The 11859-nt window shown below is 49.2% G+C and overlaps 1 protein-coding gene across 2 annotated transcripts in view; it reads left to right on the forward strand.

Moving 5' to 3' along the window:
• The window catches only part of CD99 (CD99 molecule (Xg blood group)), a 34751-nt gene that overhangs the window by 20057 nt on the left and 2835 nt on the right, over positions 1-11859 (forward strand). The window contains exons 6-9 of one of the 2 annotated variants that reach the window (XM_082375923.1): positions 102-146; positions 3182-3226; positions 5034-5147; positions 8490-10807. In XM_082375923.1, coding sequence (XP_082232049.1) covers positions 102-146; positions 3182-3226; positions 5034-5147; positions 8490-8506 — 221 coding nt within the window. In that variant the 3' untranslated portion in view covers positions 8507-10807. Of the gene's footprint in view, positions 1-101; positions 147-3181; positions 3227-5033; positions 5148-8489; positions 10808-11410; positions 11468-11859 lie in introns of those variants that run through there. The other variant, XM_082375922.1, reaches the window with a different exon arrangement.

The raw sequence follows: 11859 nt of genomic DNA on the forward strand, positions 1-11859 counted from the left end.
CAGGTCTGCTTTTGATTCTGATGTGTTTCCCTTCACCCCAAGACATCAAGACACTGCCGACAGTTCTCATGTGACAGATGATCCTGTCTTTTTCCTTCTAGATGGCTTTTCGGATTTGGACCTGGCTGATGGGACTTCAGATGGAGGTAGGATTCCCCTTCTTTTTTTGTCTTTCTTTTTTTTTTTTTTTTTTTAATCTTTTGGCTGCGCCGTGCGGCATGTGGGATCTTAGTTCCCCGACCGGGGATTGAACCTGCGCCCTCCTGCAGTGGAAGGGCAGAGTGTTAACCACTGGACCGCCAGGGAAGTCCCTCAGTTTTTTATTTTATATTGGAGTAGAGGTGATTAACAAGGTTGTGTTAGTTTCCGGTGTAGAGCAAAGTGACTCAGTTCTGCATAGACATGTGTCTATTCTTTTTCAAATTCTTTTCCTGTATAGGTTATGACAGAATATTGAGCAGAGTTCCCTGTGCTCTACAGTAGGTCCTTGTTTCCACCCCTCTGTCTTTAAAATCTTAGGTCAATATGGGAGCCAAAGCAGTATTTAAATATAATAAATAAATAAGTATAAGATTAATATATGCTTAGAATAGTTATAACTTGATGAAATATATGGTCATTTTTATGTATTTATGTATGTATAAATTATAGCGTATGCGTATGTTACATATATTTTCACTATATTCATCTATTATGCCTATGTAATCTAAAATAGGTATTACGTCTAGTATATGTGTATATAATATATAACGCATAGCCAGACACAAGGTAAAGATCTCCTCCACCAGGATTCCTTTGGGTCACCCTCAGGAGGCGGAGAAAGATTGTGCATCAGCCTTGAATTTGGGCGTCACTCTTGGCCCACAGCCTCCTAGGAGGGCTGCAAACTCAGAGCCTCGGGACGTCCACCTGGAGGGAAGCTCCTTCCGTGGCAGTTAACTCCAGCTTCCCCCCGCCAGGTAGAAAAGCCTGGGCTCCAGCCCCCAGTTCGGGAAATCTTTTATTTCTAACTCTGCCGTCGAGCTCTGGTTCTTGTTTATTTCTTGGAGAATTGAGCGTAAACGGTGAATAATAATAAGATGATGTGAAGATTTCCCAGGAGGTGACCCATGGCTCTGACATCCTTGGGGAGGGACCTTCATGCTCTGATGGCCCCTCCCCATTCCCGTCCTGACCCGTGTTCTTCCCCCTGCATGTAAAATCTGTTTATTCTCCCTTCTCTTTTTAAGCATTTAGGTTATACCAGTTTCTTCTTTTTTAAATAGAAAAATAACATTTTTATTAGCTAACTGCCTGATACTCCTTAATACTTTTTTTTGACGTATCGTTGATGTACAGTGTTGTATAAGTTTCAGGTGTATGACGTAGTGATTCAGTATTTTTCTAGGTTGTACTCCATTTAAAGTTATTATAAGATATTGGCTCTATTCCCTGTGTTGTGCAATCTATCCTTGTAGCTTATTGATTTTATATATAGTAGTTTGTACCTCTTAATCCCCCACCCCTATCTTGCCCCTCCCCCTTCCCTCTCCCCACTGGGAACCACTAGTTTGTTCTCTGTATCTGTGAGGCTGCTTCTTTTTTGTTATTTTCACTAGTTTGCTGTGCTTTTTAGATTCTGCACCAGTTTCTTGTACATATCTTTATGCTTTGATATTGGATGTCCTCCAATATGATTGATATGGTTCCCTTAAGGTGGTTTCTAAGAAGTAGGGTTTCTGAAAGGAGTTCCCACTTTTACATCCCTTCATGGGTTGCTAAATTGCTTTCCAGAATGGCTGGGATCGTTGATGGTCCCACTGGTAAGAGGATCATGTAAGAGTTTGCTGGGTTCATTCCTCCCTGGCCTGCCTTAAATGTTACTGGAAACATTTTTGCTTTGAATCCTTGCTTGATGGAGCGCCATTGATTGGCATCAATGGATGAACCAGCCCCCAAAGCATTATAAGTCTGTTTATATCAGTCACGCCCTTACGGTGACATGCTTTTTGATCATCTCGTTTGCCTTCTACCGGGAATGCCCCTACCTCCCCTCTTGAGCTCACATACCTTTCAGAGTAAACCCCTTCCACCCTGGTCCCTGAAGTCATGTCTACAGTGGCTAGCCATCTAAATTGGTTTTCCGTTTAAATTTACATCTCTAGGTGCTGTACAAGATCGCCCCACTTTGAGGAGTGTAACAGGCAGGGTTCTAGTTTGATACCCGTGTAACGTGCTCTTACCCACTGAATGTAACAGGCTGTTCGCTGGCTCTGTAGCTGTGTAACATGCAGCCCCTCCTTTGTAGCAGGCAGTGGTGCTTCATAGCCATGTAACATGCAGTGCCTGTGTGACTATACCGTAAAGACACACTGGGAGTGACTGGCTGACAGGAAACAAAGCTAAGGGCACCCTCACAAGTGTGCAGTCCGCTGGGTGGATTCCTAGTTTGTGCACTCGTAATTGTACAAGCATCAGCTTAACATCAAGTATCAGGAATTGCCTGACGGCCCAGTGGTTAGGACTCTTTGCTTTCACTGCCGAGGGTGCAGGTTCAGTCCCTGGTCGGGGAGCTAAGATCCACAAGCCACGTAGTGTGGGCAAAAAGAAAAAACAAAATGAGACAAACAACAACAAAAACATCAAGTATCCATTGGCATTAAATGTGGAAAAAGTAGAGGGGGTGTTGAGGTGGTATCCCTTAGCCCCGGGGAAAGCACAAATGAAGACAATACCCAGAGGTGGTGGGTCCGTGGATAGCACATGGCCGACAACCACCCCTAGTGAGACTGGGGGGCCTGAGAGTTAACAGGCATGTGCCTGGGATGACCCCATAGCCATGCGAGGGTCTCAGCTGGGCTCTGGGGCCCTTGCTGGGTTTCTCCCCGAATCCCTGGGGGACTTTGAGGGCTCAGTGGGTCTCCTGGAGCCCACCATGGGGCCAGGGGGTTGAGTCAGGTGCCAAGCCTGGATTTCAGGTACACGGGAGCAAGACAGGTGATACGTCCTGTAGAATGAGGACCGCCCCTTCCAGCAGTGGAAAGGGACACCCTGATATTAATGGCCTCATCAGTCCCATGGTCATTTCTCTTAAGGAACCTTCACAACCCAAGTTCGGAGGAGCTGTTCCTTGGTATGAGTTTTCGGTGACCGAGCGTCTCCGCAGCGCCATTTGTCACCAAGCCTTGTTCCTCTCTTGCAGGAGGCGGTGGTGGCGGAAAGCAGAGGCATGACGGGGAGGAGCAGGGTACGTACCCCTGGTCCCCGATGTCCTGGGTTCCTCACGTGTCCTGCTGAGGGAAGCGGGAGCCAGTGGTCACAGCCTCACTTTTAGTATTTGCAGCGTCATCTGAAAGATACTGGAATGAAGAACGGCTCTCTGGACACGCGTTGCAAGGGGGCTCAGCGGAAACAGGCAGACCCCCGGAGATCCTGGGGATTCAGGTCCAGACCGCCGCGGTCAAGCGAATATCGCGGTACAGCAAGTCACACGAATTGTGTGGTTCCCCAGTGCACCTAAAAGGGATGTTTACACTGCCCTGTAGTCTATTCAGTGTGCAATGGCATCAAGGCTAAGAAAAAGCACCACGTACAGGCCTAAATTTATACAACTTTTATTGCTAATAAAGGCTCACCATCCTCTGAGCGTTCGGCAAGTCACAGGAGTAACACCAGAGATCACGGATACCGTCACAAATAGAATCGTAATGAAAAAGCTTGAAATATTAGAAGAATTACCAAAATGTGATACGAAGATGTGAGGTGGGCAAATGCTGTTGGAAAAATGGCGCCGATAGACTTGCCTGACGTAGGGTGGCCACAAACCTTCCATTTGTTAAAAAAAAACACAAAAAACCCCACGGTATCCGTGAAGCGCACTAGCATGAGGTCTGCCTGGAGCTGGTACCGACGGGATCTGCGTTTTAAGTTCGGTCGCCCTCCCAAAGTGCCCTAAGGAGGAACGCCATCCGTATTACCCAGGGTCCTCCAGAGAAACAGGACCACTGGGATGTATAGAGATGAGTGGAAAGACACTTATTATAAGGAGTTGGCCCACGTAGTTACGGAGGCTGAGAAGGGCCTCGATCTGCTGTCTGCACGCCGGACACTCAGGAAGGTGGCCAGTCAGTCCCAGTGCAAAACACCGAGAACCAGGACAGCAAATGGCGTGGGTCCCAGTCTGAGTACAAAATCCCAAGAAGCAGAAGCACCCATGTCCAAGGGCGGGAGAAGATAGACGTGCCAGCTCAGGCAGGGGGCACATTGTCCCTTTTTGATCTAATCAGACCCTCAGTGGATTGAACGGTGCCCGTCCATGTTGGTGAGGGCAGCTCGCTTTACCCAGGCTAACGGGTTCGAATGTTATTTTTTTCTGGAGACGGACGGCCACATGGACACATCCAGAAATGAAGTATTCCCAGCTGCCTAGGCAGGCCCTGGCCAGTCCAGCTGACACATACGACGAACCATCCATCACACCGTCCTTTTTATTCGTGGGGGAGGATGTCTTGTGCACCTGCCGTGTCAAGAAACAGCTGTGGATGTGGGACGGACGCAGGTAGCTTTAGAATTCTTGACGGTGGATGGAAACACCGTCACCGTAGAGCACCTGAGAGTAACGAAGAGGTCGGGGACTTTGATTTTTCAGAAGGTACATGAAGAGCCGGGCATCTGGCTGCTTGAGGTCACACGGCCGCTGAATGGTCCCCGCTGGGCCCCCTTCCGCTGTGGGTTTGTCACCCATCTGAGAGCTTCCTCACTGAGCTGGGAGGACAGCTGAGCTGGTCCTAGGGGTGGGGAAGAGGTGGGGTTTGGCATCCCACGGGGAGCCAGTTCTTGGATTGGAAACAGCTCACGTAGTCAAATGAATTCCGACGTGGGTTTCCTGGAGAGGCTCTGGAGTGACGGTCCCTCCGTGGTTACCCTGGGGCCCCGCCTCTCAGGCCTCAGCCCCATCGTCTCCCTCCGGGCAGGGCCGCCAGCCCCCGGCCCCGTGGTCCGTCCGTGAGGGTTACGTGTTTGCCTGTCACGGTGCCCTGTGCTTCCTCCCACAGCCGACTCCCCAGGCGTGGTCCCTGGGATCGTTGGTGCCGTCGCAGTGGCCGTGGCCGGTGCCATCTCCAGCTTCATCGCCTACCAGAAGAAGAAGCTGTGCTTCAAAGAGAACGGTAAGGCGTTCACCACCGTGTCCTTTCCGTGGGGCCTTGCTACTTTGAAAACCGTGCTTTCTTTAAAAAAAAAGAACTAAAAAACAGAACTCAGGTTGGCACGAAACACGTGGAAGGCGGCCGAGGGGGTCCTGAAGTCGCTAGAAAACTGGGATCTGACTTTGTGGGTTTGATCCCAGCGTCTCCTGCATTTAGCCTTGTGAGCTTGTGTAAGTTACTAACCACTCCGTTTTGGGGGACGGGGGTTCCCATAAAGAGGAGAGATGATAGTCTGCGCTTTAGAATTTTTGTGAAGGTCAGTAAGGTCATGTGTGAAGGTCAGTAAGGTCATGTGTGAAGGTCAAAAAGGTCATGTGTGAAAGTCTTGACAGGTTGCCTGGCAGAGAGTGAGTGTTGATGAAATGTTCGCTCTTACGATTCATTCATTGTTATTTACATGGACCGCCGAATGCCACCATTACCAGCCCAGAGATCGGAATTCCATCACTGGGCATTTTGGGACTTTGTACTCAAATGCTAAGTTACTTAGGATTCGTCCTGACATCAGTGAGTTCCTCTGTTTTGAGCACAGTTAATGTTTGTGCGTCTCTGGAAGGCTCTGTCTAGGTCTTGCTTTGAGAACCAGCAAGGGGTGGGTTGCAGTGTGGTTTGTGATGGCCCCATGGACCGTGGCGGCCCATCCTCCTCGGAGGAAGCTTGTGGTATCTGAACTTCCCTTCTGTGTATGACCCTAAGTCCTTATCCATACTTTGCCGTTGGCCATTGGTGTCATCTGCCTAAAGGACCCTTTCCTGAGGGTTCTTGGGAAATTCCCAGAAGACTTGATAGAGGCAAAGTTACCCTCTAGGGATGCAGTTTACCTTCATCTTCCATCATTCCAGATTTTTAGGTTCACAAACACTATTTATAGCCTGAAATTGAAAGTCTGACACAGCATTTGGATTCAGAGACCTAAAATAAGAGGCCATTTTTATATCCCTCTCCTTGCACTGGAGGGTAAGGGTGCCTGAGTGCATCTTATTTCCCTCGTGGGAGTGGACGCCTTCCATCTGGCCGCGCTCAGGAAAGTGTGGTTGGCTGGCGGAATGGTGGGCATCCAGCGATGCCCAAATGGACAGATGACCAAGTTCCAGGAGATACTTACAAAAGATCTACAGTTAGAACCGAGTCGGGGGAAACAGAACAAAACAAAACACCTTTTTCTTTTGCTTCTCCTAGAACGAGCAAAGACTTAAAAGACTAGGGGTTCGATGGAAGTGAATTTCTGTTTCCTTTTCAATTACATTTCCCCCTTTCTCTGAAAATGCTCAAACTCAGAGCTTGATGCTCAGCCAGGAGAGGAAGGCGCTCGCTAGGCAAGAATGCGCAGGAAGTCCTGGCCCCAGAAGTTTCTGAAAATCTTCAGGCGAACCCCAGTTGGACTCTGGAATTACAAAGCATTTCTGTTACCGTGTGAATCGGATATATGATGTACCGTGTGAATCGGATATATGAGTTGGACTCTGGATGTGCATATGTCAAGATACAGGGATTTGAGGAAGCACCCAAGAATCTTAATAGACTTGACATCATCTAATATTTGGAAAAGGGATTCAGAAATTGGGAAAACCAAGTGTTCTGCATCCCACCCTACCCCACCCCTGGGTCTCGGTCTTGGGTTCAAGCACTCTTCCCCCATTGCAGGGGGAAGGGGTGGGCATGGAAACGGAAAGCTTCCCGGGTAGAAAGAGTTGAACGCACGATTTTCAAAACCAAAAGCGAACTTTCTGAAGAACTGGCTCAGGGCAGGCGAGGATTCACCTTATGCTTCCAGAGGCTGGCTACAGTCATTCCCCTAGAACACGTCCTTCAGTCTCTCTTCTTAGGCTGAATTAACATTAGGTGCGACTTTAAATATTTGATTTGCTTTGTGGTTTTCACAGGTTCATGGTCTTGGGCTGATGGAGATGCACAAAGAAAAAGGAAAAGAAAAGGGGGGGGCAAACCTTCATGGGGGAAGGAAGCGGGTAGTTCTGATTTCAGTAATTAGGCACTGTTGTCTCCAGCTGTAAAATGTCCAGCATTGACGCAAAGAAAATTAGGTCCCTTTTCTCATAGAAGCACCGAGTCTAATGCAGACAGTGAGCGTCTTTCTGACTACGTGGGTAGATATTGCGGTTTATAGACCTGCCTTAGAAAATGAATTTAGTGTCTGTTGTCAGTTATGTGTTTTTATGAACAGAGATGGCCAGGCGTCGGGTGCATGAGGATCCTAGACCTTTTCAGGTCCGTGCAGGACTATTTTATAGGCTTTATTTCGGGGTGGTTATTTTAGGGTGTGCAGTGGTGAGCTTGGAGATTTGGTAAGGGGGATATGGCTACACCCTGGACAGTGAGCTCCCAGCCTTGGAGGAAGCGTGGTTTGGGGTAAACCATTATGCTCTGAGCGTGGCGGTTTACAGAGTGACTTGCCAGGACCTCGTTGTATTGAATTTTGTAGTGTCTGTTGAATTTGCGCCAAGCTTCCTCTCGAGCACTTAACGGGGGGAAGCAGATGTGTTTTCCCAACGTGGAGATACATCAATCTAGTACTGTCAGTCTTGATATATACTCAGTTAAGAGCTTCTCCGTGAGAAGATAGGAGAAAACCTCCACGGCCAGCAAAGTTTGGTAGCTCTGTCCTTTATTCCTAAAGGTTTGAAGTTGTGACTCTAGGACTTTAATCTGGTTTTCTTCCAAGTGATGCAAGCTGGCCTCTTAAAGCCGTTTTGGGACGCAGGCTCCTGGTGGATGTGCGTCTTTGCGTTTTCGTGGGTTGGCTTCAAGTCACCAGTTTAAATGACGGATGGTCCTGAGCCTGACCGCTTGCACAGGGCACAGTGTTTGGTTGTTGTCACTGGGTGTGCTCGACGGCTGATTCTCGTTGCTCACCGCACATCCGCCAGCTGCTTCCCTTGTCCTTGATGGTGGCAGATTCTTGAGGCTTTGGTGAAATGAGCTACTGGCGTGTCCTCTCCCTCCCTTCTTTCCTTCCTTCCTTCCTTCCCTCTCTCTTTCTCTCTTTCCCTTCCTTCCTTCCTTTCTTTCTTTCTTCCTCCCTCTCTCTCCCCCCTCTCTTCCCTTCCTTCCTTCCCTCCTCCTTTCCTCCCGCCCCCCTTCCCTCCCCCCACTTAATCCCGGTGTCCGCTCCGCGAGGCTCTGCTCTGTCAGCCTGTCTCCTCAAGTTGTGAGCCCAGAGGGCGTCTTCCTAACACCTTGCACTGCTCCCTGGGCTGTGGGCACGCACCTGAAGCAAACCTTTCAGACGTTTACTTCTCGGTGTTTGTTTTTCTTTCATTTTCCTTTTCTGACCTTCCGTTTCAGATGAGTCGAAGACCTAGGGACGAGCAGAAAACCCCAGGCGGGGCCTCAAGATCCTCCTTTCCGATCCGCGTTTATCTACAAAGACGCAGAGTCGAAAGCAGACCTTGCTGTCATTTGTCCTTTTCCTTATTAGTAAAACTGCCGCAGTGATGTGTTTCTCCCAGACCGGATGCCATACCTTGAATCCTATATGTTTTCTCCCTTCACGGTGCACGGAAGCGTATGATATTACATTTTAAGGCCCAGGTAGCTTCAGAATAAGGAAGAGAAATGCAGACATTTCCTTTTAAAGTGAAATCCAACAGAAGGGGGAAATGGTGCCGCCGGGGGCTTCCGTGAACTAGCCGGGTTTCTCACCATCCCCCGTCCTTGCCAGTGGATCCTGCAGGGGGGTTAGCCGTCCCGCTTTCAGAGTCCTGGGGCAAAGCCGGCCCTGGGTCATAGGGTTTCATCTTTCACGCTCATGATGGGATTTTTAACCTTCTGATTCCATAGCCCCTGGATTTTTATGGTCCATTTCCATGAAATATTTCCTAACTCTTTCTCGGATCGGCTTTTGCCAATTATGTGAATTTCCCAGTTTGCAGCGGGGGAAAAAAAAAATCCACCTATTTCGGAAAAACCTAAAAATCTCACGATCTTAAATTTCTAAGGTCAGTGGAGAAGTGAGTGTTGGGATCTTGACACCCTAGAATTCTTGCATCCTTGTATATCCCCGTTAGCATGGAAGTCATTGCTGCATTTTTTTTTTTTTTCCTTTTTAACATCAGACCATCTCCTTCTTGTGCGTAAATATTAGTTTTCTTTTTCCGACTGTGTGCCGAGCGTCAGGGTGACGTCCATTCCCGGGGTGAAATGGCTGGTGGTGATCTGGTGACCGAGTGGCAGGTTTTGGGGGTTAGTATCAGGAGGTGGGTTAAGAACCCTGCAACGGAGGCTCTCCGTGCCCCTCCCGTGGGCCTGGTCCTCTTCCGCCGGTCACCCTGATGGCCTTGACAGTGGTCACCTTGCCGGCCGTCTGGGTCTTTGAAGAAAGCGTCTGCAGATTTCTTGGTTCTGATGAAATAAAGCCCGTGTCCCGGTTAGCACAGGGCTACATTTAAATCGAATCTCTGTGCCCCAAGAATTAAGTCCTCGGTGTGAACTCCGGATGAGACCCTGCCGGTCAGTGGTCTCTGGGGTCTGCCCTTGGCCCCAGTGCTTGCTGTGTTTACGTAAATAGCCCACACACATAGAGACCCCTAAAGCTGCCATTGCTGTAATTGCCTTCATAGCTCAAGCGGCTCCTCGCTTCAAAGCATGTGAGTTGCTTTGGTTTTGATTTTGAGATGTGCTGTGTTTGGCCTTCGAAGTGTTGAGGTTGCAGCGGGACAATGCACCTTGTGGAACCCTGGTCTCCTCTTAGGGGTCCCTGGGGTTGGGTTGGGCGCTTGGCAACGGGGAATCGGCCCTGTATCCCTGACTATACGGCTCCAGCTAAACAGAATCCCAGGGGGCCGATCCTTTTCCCCGCCCACGAAGCACCCACCCTCCCTCAGGCTCTCCCCAAATGCTGGGCGTTGGTGACACCAAGTGTGCCAGCATCCCCTCCCCCTCCCCCCAAATGTCTCTTCAGATAATGGATTGAACGTGCCTTTTACTTGTTGGAAATAACGCTTGGCCCCAAAAGGATTTGGGTCTGGCTGTACTTTATTATTTCCCAGGGGCATTTCTTTTTTTCTTTTCCTTGAACGTAGCCAGATACAGGGTTTCTGCGGACCCATTAGAATATTTGTACTGGGTTTTTTCTTCCTTTCTTTTTCTTTTGGTAGGGAGATTCTTTGTCATGTGAAAGTAAAGCACATTTAGGATTTCTCGTCATAATAGTTCACTCTTAAAATGTGCGTGTGTTCAGAGCCTACCTCCTGCCCGGCCAGCAGAAGACGTGACATTGGCAGTGACCATCCTGCAGTGTTTTCACAGATCTCTTCAAACTCTCTCCTCTTTGGGTGTTTCTCTTTCTTTTTTTTGTCATCTTAGAACTTTGGTCTCTGACTGGGGTCTCCTTTCGTGGTTGGGGGAAAGGGTGAGGGCTCGTGGAATCCATTTCATGCAGACGGGGGATGCGTGTTTCTGGGACCGGGATGAAAAGGGGTGTTGGGTGTTCACGCGTAATGCTAACCCCAGATGCTGGTGTTTTGCGAAAATCAAAGCTTCGGGAAAACAGGAGAACGGTTGTCATGGGTCCCGTGAGCTACTTCAGTCCTTTTCATGTCATACGTGCTTCCGTGTCCCTTCCCGAGCATGCAGTAAAGAAATAAACATGTTTTGACTGGGAATCTCTCCTGCGTCTTTGTTTGTTTCTAACTGAAGTATAGTTGGTTTACAACGTTGTGTTAATTTCTGCTGTACAGCAGTGATTCAGTTATACAGTTATATGTTCGTTTTCGTATTCTTTTCCATGATGGCTTATCCCAGGATACTGAATCGAGTTCCCTGTGCTCTACAGTAGGGCCTTGTTGTGGTTCCATCCTCAGCATTAGCAGTTTGCATCTGCTAAGCCCAAACTCCCACTCCATCCCTCCCTCAACCCTGTTGTCCCGTCCCGTCCCCTGCCCCGCTCGCTCGTGCATTTTGAATTCTGTCGCCTCACACTGTATGTTGGGAGATCGTTTCTGGGGGCCGGTGGGGCGCGGCATGGTCCTCTTTGCGTTGACGTGTGTTCGAAAACTTTGGGAGTAGAAATAGGGAAATAAAATGATAGACTGAAAAAGCACAGGAGCGAACAAACCAGACCCCACGAGGTGCCCTTCATGCCCTGATGACCAGGGCGGTCCTCTGCTTGGGGGCAGGAGGTGGGAGGCCAGTTTGGCTTGAGAGTGACCATCAGGGTGTGTTGTCTTTGTGTTCACCCCCCTGGGGCGTTTTGTTCTTGCTTGCAGCCGACCAGGGCGAAGTCAACATGGAGAACCATCAGGGCACCAACGCAGAACCACCCGGTAAGAAGCAACCCGAGTGGCCCCCTCCCGGCCCCCCCGCGGGTCTGTTTTACCTCCTCTCACCTGCTCAGATTCTTGGATGGGATCCTTTGTGTCTCGAAGTTTTCAAGGGGGTTCTCTGGGGAGATGCTACATAGGCTTTCCAGGGCCTGGAGGCTTCTGATGAGACCTAAGTCTGCTTCAAGTTCTCTTTAAATGTCGGCTACGAGAATTTTCCAAGTGTCGCCCCATTGCCGCATGGCCGGAGTCAGCAGCTGGCCGGCGTGCATCTTCTGAGATGCACCTTTTGCAGCATTTTCACATGCTGCGGTCACTTTTACAGAATCCTCCCAACCCAGTGGAGAATTGGACCAAGAGGAGGTGGTACAAATTATGGAAACTTTTCAGGGCCA

Source organism: Balaenoptera borealis (assembly GCF_965194805.1).
Source record: "Balaenoptera borealis genome assembly, chromosome: X".
In the NCBI taxonomy this organism is placed as follows: domain Eukaryota; kingdom Metazoa; phylum Chordata; class Mammalia; order Artiodactyla; family Balaenopteridae; genus Balaenoptera; species Balaenoptera borealis.